The 9388-nt window shown below is 37.3% G+C and overlaps 1 protein-coding gene across 1 annotated transcript; it reads right to left on the minus strand.

Annotated features, from left to right (window-relative positions):
- Positions 1-6721, minus strand: LOC137292147 (uncharacterized). Its single transcript, XM_067823689.1, has 3 exons — positions 4137-6721; positions 2600-2713; positions 1-406 (listed from the first exon to the last, which is right to left on the minus strand). Exons 1-3 carry the CDS (start codon positions 6199-6201, stop codon positions 291-293), a joined length of 2295 nt encoding a protein of 764 aa, XP_067679790.1. The 5' UTR covers positions 6202-6721; the 3' UTR covers positions 1-290.
- Positions 6722-9388: the final 2667 nt, after the last annotated feature.

Consider the following 9388-nt stretch of genomic DNA (forward strand, 5'->3'; position numbering starts at 1 on the left):
ATCTGAAACTTACAGGACCCAATGTCCTGTTACTTTGAAACACTGTTCGTGAACTCTGTAAAAGTAATTAGTTATAGTAAATGAAGAGTAGGTTATGGAACCTTTGACAAGACATTAATTTTAACCTTCACTTTTAAGAACAAACAAATTTTTGACCAAAGAAACCAAATATGCCCTCATTGGGGAAGGTTAACCTTGATTAATTTGTACAGTTATTACTACTAAGATACATGAAGAGTACTTAAGTTAGAACAAAACTGCCTCTATACTTCCTGAACAAAGTTGGCATTTCAACTTTGTAACACATTTTCATGAAGTGATTTGGTTCTAAATCGTTTAGAAAGTCCCACTCTGATTGGTCTCCTGCAAGTCCTAAGTGGGAAAATCCTCGGCAAGGTTTCCTCTTCTGTAATTGATGGAAAGAAAATATAAAAAATAAGAATCTTCCTATCAGTTTGCTCACACTCATATGTGCAAGGTTACTGCATCAAGGGACACAACTCTGTCCAAACACTCCCATTTCAGAAGCTGAATTTCTTTGTACCCTATTCTTATAAATGAACATCTTTTAAAGAGAAAAATCACATCCTGCAATATGCACTAGGGATAAGGCGTTTGCTAGTGGCCATTATGGATTGCTATGTTGGGTGTAATGGCTCGCTTCGTCTAATGACTTTTTACCATGTGGTCTTGCCACACAAATTGTGTAAGTAAAGCCAACCGTTATGCTTTTTGGGGGCAAATTTATCATATTTTGATAACTTGATAATTAGGTAATAACTTGATTTAAAACTCACACAAAACGTTATAAGAATTATGTAAAAGTTTGATCTTATTTGGTGTGTTTTGGCCTCAAATGGAAATAATGTATGGTTATTACTGTCAAAACAACATACATATCACACACCAATGTGATACCAGCCTATTACCACGTGGCAAGTATTACAATATGTATGTACGTAATTGGGTGTAGATATATTTCAGTCAGATACTGAAGTTACAGACGAATTTCTTATTTGAGAGGTTATGACTTGCTACAAGTGGAGACACACGTTTGCTAGTGGCAACTGTTTTGGTTGATACGGTTTGGTAGCATTTATTTTGTTGATACGATATGCTTTTTTTGGTCTTATAGGCCCATGAAGTACAGGTGTCTCAACTTTGATGTAAACAAGAGTTATCAGAAGATGACATATCCCCCCAGCCCCCACAGATTTGAAACGACAAATAATCTGACGGTTACTTGATTATTTTAGATTAATTTTGAATAGTTTCTGTGGAAATCATGAAAAATATAAATGAAATACATCTGTAAAACAGCGAAAGGCACCATTTCAAGATCTGTCTCATATATCTGCCAAGATCTGTTGAAAGATATTAAGAATCTCTCAAGCTGTGCTCTGGAAACATGCTCATCCCTCTCTTTTGAGACTGTACGAATTGTTTCCAGGGAAACCAAAAAAACTAAAAATGACAAAAATCTGTAAATAGCAAAAAGCACCACCTCAAGATCTGTCTCACATCTGCCAAGATCTACTGAAAGATAAGCTTTCCAGGTGAGCTCCAGAAACAAAACCCATCCCTCCATTTTGAGATTAAGTCAGAATTGTTCCCATGGAAACCCAAAAAGGATAAATAAAACCTCACCAAAATCACCTCTCACTTTTGAGACCGAAACGTTTCCATGAAAACCGAGTAAATAATAAATCACAAAACCTTGTAAATAGCGAAAGGCACCACTTTAGGTTCTGACTGATATATCTTCCAAGTTTTGCAGAAAAATATTGAATGGGTTTTGAGTTATGCTAGACTAGCATGTTTGTTGCCATGCACTGGCAGGCAAATTGCAATATGTGACCAAAAGTCTCCTAGACAAAAAGTCTCTTAAAAACAGATGAAAAGTTGTTCCTTCACCTGATAATAAGGACATCACACTCCGTGGTTGTGAAAGTGAGACACGCAGATGAATCCAGTGCCCAGACAGAAAAAAGTGCGAGTGGTGGGACAGAATCACAAATAAATACAGTCTTTCATAGTAAAGAAATTAGTGATGGTGAAAGTCATGAAGCTTTCGTCGGAGAAGGTTGCGAACTTAATAGTGACTCCTTGGACTTATGAAATGAATGTTGACAAAGATATTGAAAATGATAAGGCCAAAATCATACAATTATCACCATTATTTATAAATTGTTTGAGATAAGTCAGTATATAATAAGAATGGAAACGTTTCACATGATAGCCGACAAAACTTTCCAAACAGAAAACATTGCCTTCCATTTATTCATGGATGTTATCAAATTGTTTTCACTACAACGAATATGTGATACAGTGAAGATCTCATTGTTCATTGCTAACCAGGTTACAGAATGTTACATGGTCAAGACTGACAAGAATCTTAAAATATAGCGTATGGATGTGATAAAATGTACCTGTCACTGTGATGCCACCTATGCTATTCAGCTGTAGCAAACGGCCACTAGCAAAACATCTTATCGCTGGTGCATATTACAGGGTGTGACAATGGGTCTTAAGTTTAAGAGAATGAATAGATTTTTATCATTACATGACGGAAATTATATCGATAAGACAATAAACGTACCATATGGTTTTGAGTTTTTAGGTCCAGGTAATATGTCATCTAGGCAAACTGAAGGGGCATATTTCCATTTGAAACATGGTGATGCTGAACCAGGGACCTGTACGCTTTCATGTTCTGCAACAATCAAATCTTCCCAAGTACAAGGATTGAAAGTCAACATTTATTGCAAGTCCAGTGAGAAAAGCACCATTTGGTTAAACATGAAACACAAATTTTTAACAAAAAATTCAACAAATTTCAAGAGTATTATGATAGAAAAATATTGTCTCATTACTGTTTTGTTCAATTAGTAAAATCAGCAGTATGTGACTGTGCAGACAATCCTCAAATAAATTACGTCCTTTAAAGTGAAGTTTCAAATCATGTCAGTCTAAGTAAACTCAGTATTATTCCTTACACTACTATAATGACTCTAGTCTGTCTCATAGTCCCTGAACAACATTATTTTCCCTTCAGCCTACCTCAGTGCAGTACTAAGGCCCTAATATGGCATGTCTAGATTTCCACAGGTTCTGAATCTATGGTCAGCATTGGGCTCCTTTTCAATTTAAACAGGTTTGTTTGGTCTATACACTGACACTGACCTCCCAGGAGACGACAATGCACATAAAACACAGACATTTGACCTGCAGTATATTCTTTCAGAGTTTTCTGATGGCATGAATGGTTACCACAGAAGCAATCGTGCAGAAAATCATTCAGCTACAAACCTTTCTAAAGGAAAAAGTTCAAAAGGTATGTGCAAATGTCAACTTTTGCAATATGTAACATATGTTATATTTGGGATTACACTTTCTTGGTAAAGCACAAATTCTAGTACGTTTTGAGTTGAGTCCCATCCGAGATTCGAACCCACACCCTCAGAGTCAGGCACCTAATCGCCAGCACACAAAGTCAGCCACCTAACCCGCTCAGCCACCAAGACTTCCACTGTGTGGGTTAGGCAGCTGACTTTGTGTGCAGGTCTCATCACTGTGCATGATTTTATTCCATCCTTGGAAGCTATGACAATTTCTTTTTGAATTTACAACATCAGTGTAATTTTGCTTCGTATAATTCCCTACTTGTTGCTACAAAAACTCTTCCCAAGCATATTTACATAAATGTTTAGTTAATGTATCACAGTATGCATCAAACAGGTCAATGGATCCCTCAAAATGGGAGAAAATACTGCAAAGTCAAAAAGTTGCTGTCTGTATAGTACGAAAATAATATCAAAACAATTCAAGGGTTAATGGCAACATTTAAAATAAAAAATGGTAACTTCATAATAAAACAGACACCATGATCATTATTATCGTATGTTTGTAATTTAACTATCCAAGTAAATATTTGCAAAACAAAACATACATAAAATAACATGTCAAAGATGGTGAGCACTCTGATAGGTTTCAGGCAGGTTTATAGTGCCGATACAAAGATTGTTCTGCAATAATTAACCTTAGTTCAAACTATACTATATGCAATATAAAATACATCATATGAAGAATACATGACTATGCGGCTGTGTTGAAAGTGTTTAAATACATTTACATACCTTTAATGGAGAGTGTGCTTTCATCATACAGCACTACATCTGATTCATCTGTAGGGAGATGCAAGTCGTGTGGAACGGCATGGTCACATCCAGGGTCTGCTGCTGACAGCCCCTCCTCCTCTGGAACATGCATATGATCAATAGGGTCCAGCCCATAATGCTCAGTTGTGTCTCTCGGGTATTCAGCAATACTGGCTTGTGAAACTGAAGCTGTAAACTGTTGAGTGCATAAATACTCATTTTCTTCACAAATTGGGTCCTTGGTGCCTGTGTTATTCACCAACAGAGAGAATGCTGAACATGCTGAGTTTCCTTGTGTTACATAATCACCTGGCAGACATGTAGACTCCATCTCTATAACAGAACTGACATGTTCTTTTGGGCCTGGGAGGGAACAACAGAATCTTTCTTCGACCGAGTATATCCAGGATCCATTTCTTGTCTGTGTCTCAACTGTTGGCATGTCAAGATGAATATTACCTTTTGACTGATTTTGCAGTGGTGACAGATCTCGAAATATATGAGGAGTTATCACTGTCTTGTTTCTGGAAGGACATTCATTTTCATCAGTGCCATAAGAATGTACCATTTCAAACTGAACACTGCTCATACTACATGACACATCCCCAGAGAGATTTTCTTCAACATTTTGGGCACAACTTTCTATGTTGTTTTGCAAATTGTTAAAGTTTGAGTACGCTTGCATCAAATCATTTTCTCTCATATACATGTCTTTTCTCTGGGCAACTAATTCTTCTTCTAATGGAGTAGGCATATGTACAGTGGGCTCCACTTTTATCAATGCACTACTGCCAGGACAATCTGTCAAGTTTTCACTTGACAAAGGAGACTGTTCTGGAACCTGCATTTCTCCTTGATCAAACTGTGCATTACCACTGATCAAATCTAGTTTTGTCAACTGAATATCTCCAAAATATATTTTTTTATTCTGGATAAAGTTATCATTTTCTAGATTTTCACCTTCATCACAGGAACCATTGTACAGGGTTGGTCTCTGTGGTGACAGTGATACCCTATTATCAGATTCTGGTAAGGTCTTACACGCCTGAACATATTGCATATTTGAATCTGTTGGCTCTGGAGAATCTTCACTGAATATGTCAGTTTTATGTGTACTTTTCTCATATGAATGCATGACTAATGCAGTCAGATTTTCATGAAACCTTCTAATATCCTGCAGGTAATTATCGTGGAAAGGCATGGCCACAGGCATTTGGCAATCTGCACAGGGCTCCCTGATCATCTCCATGTGACTAATATTGGCTTCATTGATTGTACTTGGTTTTGTGTGGAATGAAACTCCTCTCAGACATTCGGTATGTAATGTACGCTCAGTCGCTTCAGTCACATTTTGTGTTTTCAGATCCAAGATGTACTTCCCTGAGGCACTCTGTTCTTCATCCAGATTGATGCTGGTATGTGGATTTCCATAATCCATCACACACACTTTTGAACATTTTTCTAAAATAATGTCTAGAGTTATCTTGACATCCTCAACATGCCTGTCAAATCCATCAATTATGTCATCCTTAAATATTTTCTCTGCAAACTCACTGCCTGCAGTGACACTGGTGTTCACAAGAGCATCAGTGCACCCATACTTGACTGACTTTCCTTCATATTCAAATTTCTTTGCCCTATGTCCGCACAGTCTATAATTGTGCATTTCTAATTCCTGAGAATAATCAGAGTTGTTATGTGAACAGCTATTCTCTAAAACATTCTTCAAAACAGAATTATTTCCTCCAAAACCTGCAATGTCATTTGTAGCTTGCTCCTGAAAATCAGTATTATTCCTTGAAGGCATTTTCTCCACTTTGTCGTCAACTGAAGTACAAGCGTTGGTGCTCTCATTATGATCAGATAAGTACTGTAAGCATGCAGGCATGAGGTTCAATTTACAAGCAAAATTTATCTGATGACAAAGTGATGGACTTTCCTGAAACACACATTGGTTCGTACTTTCATCTGCTGATTCATATTCCTTGGAAATGGAGCACTGTGACAAACTTTGTTCACACTGGCTTACTTCTTCGCAATACATTTCATTAGATAGAGCTAATAAGATCAGTTTCCACTCTCTTCAATCTCTTCTCTGCAGGTTCTGTTGTCCTTTGCCCTGTTTCTACAGAAACCAAAGTTTTCTCCTTGCAGTTTGATTGAGAGTTACTACAAATCCTGTTTTGTTCAATGTAAAATATAGTTGTTACTGTTTTTGATCCTTATCCAAGACATCATTTATTTCAGCTTAACTGCAAGCATCCTGTCAGAGCAACCATCTTGTGGTGTGTTCAAAGGTACATCTATCAATAAAAGTGGAGTCTGGTTGATTGAATAATCTCTTTGAAAACTGATCTTGGGTCTGTCTTGAAAGTAGTTGGTGGAGGCAATGAAATGCTGTAATCCACAATATGCACCACCGTAATCCGCAATATTTTCACGCACTGGACTCAGGGATGATATCCAAACTGCTTGAATTCATGATTCAAAAGCACTTTCCCTCACATAAACCAGCAAATCCACTTTGAAAAAGTACAATACCAGGCCACTGATGTAAATGCTTCCTGTAACATAAAACATTTAACAAATCTGACTGGCATACATCCTTTCATAACAAACCATCAATATAAATGTATGTCCTTAAATATTCGTACTTCCTTATTGCAGGTCTCTACATATCTAACTGATATTGCTTTATTGCGACAGGCTATCAGTTAGTTTCATACTAAACACCTGTCATCACTGCTTATGAGTAAGTGCGTTAAGATTTAGAGTCACATCAGCAGTACTTCATCCATACCACAACTAAAACAAGATGTACAGTTTCCTAACAAATCAAGTTATGTAATAAAATCTGTCCACAAATCTGTATGCCCAGACGAAGCACTCCCATTGGCTTCATCTACATTGTCATGAAAGCAAGAGCAATTCAGTCAGTCCAGTAGGTTCAACCCTTTTACAACCTTTGCCCCTGACCAACTGCTTTTCAGTGCACTAATGTTTGTTTATCAAGAATGGCATCTTACATGAACAACTTCTTAGGTCTCTTCAAAACGACTCTGGACAACAAACACAAGGACAGGATAGAACCCTCTTATTTAGATCAAGATTCCTGTAGACGAATGTGAAGAATTGTGGAAATAATCAGGTGCAAATCCAAGACAACCCTGAAGGCTGCTATTCAGTCATCACAGTCAATGCTTGAGGAACCCAGGGATGTTCTGAAAACATACTAGTCATAACAGATCACATTAACAGTCATGTTAATACTATTCCAACTTGCAATCAATCATCCAAGACCATAGCATGAGTACTATCTGACAACTACTTGGTACTATACAGATTCCCATCTTAATTCCATGGCAATCAAGGAAGAAACTTTGAAGGGAATATCATGAAGGAATGACCCCATATCATTCACGGGTAAATGGCAAGACAGGACATTTCAATCAGACTCTAATGAATTTATTGGGCACTCTGAGAGGACCAAGAAAAGAAATCAGATTGGAAAACATGTTTCTCCTCCTGAACACTGCTATCATGCAATCTGACATGAAGGCACAGGATTCATACCATTCTAGCTAATGTTTGGATGGCATCCACATCTCCCAACAGATGCTTTTCGGGGAACCAAAGTTGGAGAAGGACATAATACTCTTACCCAGTATACTCAGAAGCAGAACATGACTGAGATTTGCTTACAGCATTGCCTCCATGTAAGTAAGCCCAGAAAGCAGGTTTATACAAATGTGAAACAACCGAATTTGGACTTTCCTGTCTACTTTATGTAAAGTAAGAGAGTGGTCAAGCCACAGACTCTCCAACACAACATGCCTCTGCTACTTGGATTTGATTTCTCCAGCAGCCCCAGACAGGAACTGACTACAGCTGAACTCCAGAAGCAGCAAGAAAAAATTCTTTTCATGTGAACTAATGTTTTTCAGAGAACCACCAGACCCATGAGCCAGCTTCAGTGCACTCAGCACTTGACACTGTGCAAGCTTCCTCAGTAGTAGATACATTGCCTGTCCCAGGTTCTGTTACTGTTGATTTTACCTTCCAGTCAAATTCCTGTGTTCCTGAGGAACAAGCAGTTGCTATCATGTGGCAGACACCAGTTCTGAATAGTCAGTTGTAAATAGTTTTATCAAATTCTGCTGTTTTTATGTTGTAGTATTTTAGAATGGTCAGGATAGCAGTTTTTTTAACTTCTCAATAGTATGCTTTTGGAGCAGTCTATTAAGGAAAAGGTTTTTTAGCTTATTCCATGTGTTGTTATTGTCTCTTTGTTCTAACCTAAGCCTTTCTTTCATTGGTCGGTTTAAACTGTACACATTTACATCTATCTTAACACTGACATACAGACTGGTTATATACACTTACTGAGACAGAGAATTTTCATTGTTTAAGGTAAACTTTGTAAACTAAAGTGGGGGAGGCTGCCAATTTCATTTCACATCCCAGTATCACTCACAGGCTATGGATAATTTGAATATCACTTATTATTCTCTGTATATATTGTACATAGTACATTATGACAATTATGTACCACCGACTGCTGTTGATATCATTGGTACCACAAAGTGGTAATTAATTATTCTACTCTATTAAGAAATTTAGTGTAAGTCATACCAATATCCATGTTCATTGTACACCTCATGTATGATAGACATACCTTGAGTTATCACCCTTGATGAAATTCAGACAATGATTTTATACGACGTTGATAGAGATCTCTATATGCCATTACGAACATGTACTTGTAAGTTACTTTTATGTGCCTGACTGGGAATGTTTGGGAACGACACAGCCAGAAATCTTTGAGGGATAGATAATATCGCTACTTACATAGTGATTGTAGTTGGAACTAGTTCAAGTTTACAAATAGGACAAATTGTTAAGGATAACAACTTCTTTATTGCTATCCATAACAATCTGTCCTATTTGTACACTTCAGCTTCTACAATGCCACTCAAACAAGTTGGTTCAAGTATCCTATAACTGCAGTCTAAGTAAACTTAGCTTCAGTACTTTTCGTTACACACCACTACTGAGTCTAACAAAACCTTATGGGAGGTCGCGTCAGGTAACCTTTGTTATCTTTGTCTAATCAAAACACAGCATACCATATCGCAAATGTGGACATTCACACATACCTTTAGAATTTTTTATCTCAAAAAGGTTTGTACCCGAATGATTCCAAATGCTATTTAGTGCACAGTCGCTTCCAG

Source organism: Haliotis asinina, chromosome 7 (genome assembly GCF_037392515.1).
Source record: "Haliotis asinina isolate JCU_RB_2024 chromosome 7, JCU_Hal_asi_v2, whole genome shotgun sequence".
Taxonomy (NCBI): domain Eukaryota; kingdom Metazoa; phylum Mollusca; class Gastropoda; order Lepetellida; family Haliotidae; genus Haliotis; species Haliotis asinina.

Coding starts and splice junctions, on each gene's coding strand:
- LOC137292147 (XM_067823689.1), bottom strand. CDS start 6,201: ATGTATTGCGAAGAAGTAAGCCAGTGTGAACAAAGTTTGTCACAGTGC. Junction 2,714..4,136: donor AAGCACACTCTCCATTAAAG/GTATGTAAATGT, acceptor TGATTGTTGCAG/AACATGAAAGCGTACAGGTC. Junction 407..2,599: donor TAAAAACTCAAAACCATATG/GTACGTTTATTG, acceptor CATCAATTACAG/AAGAGGAAACCTTGCCGAGG.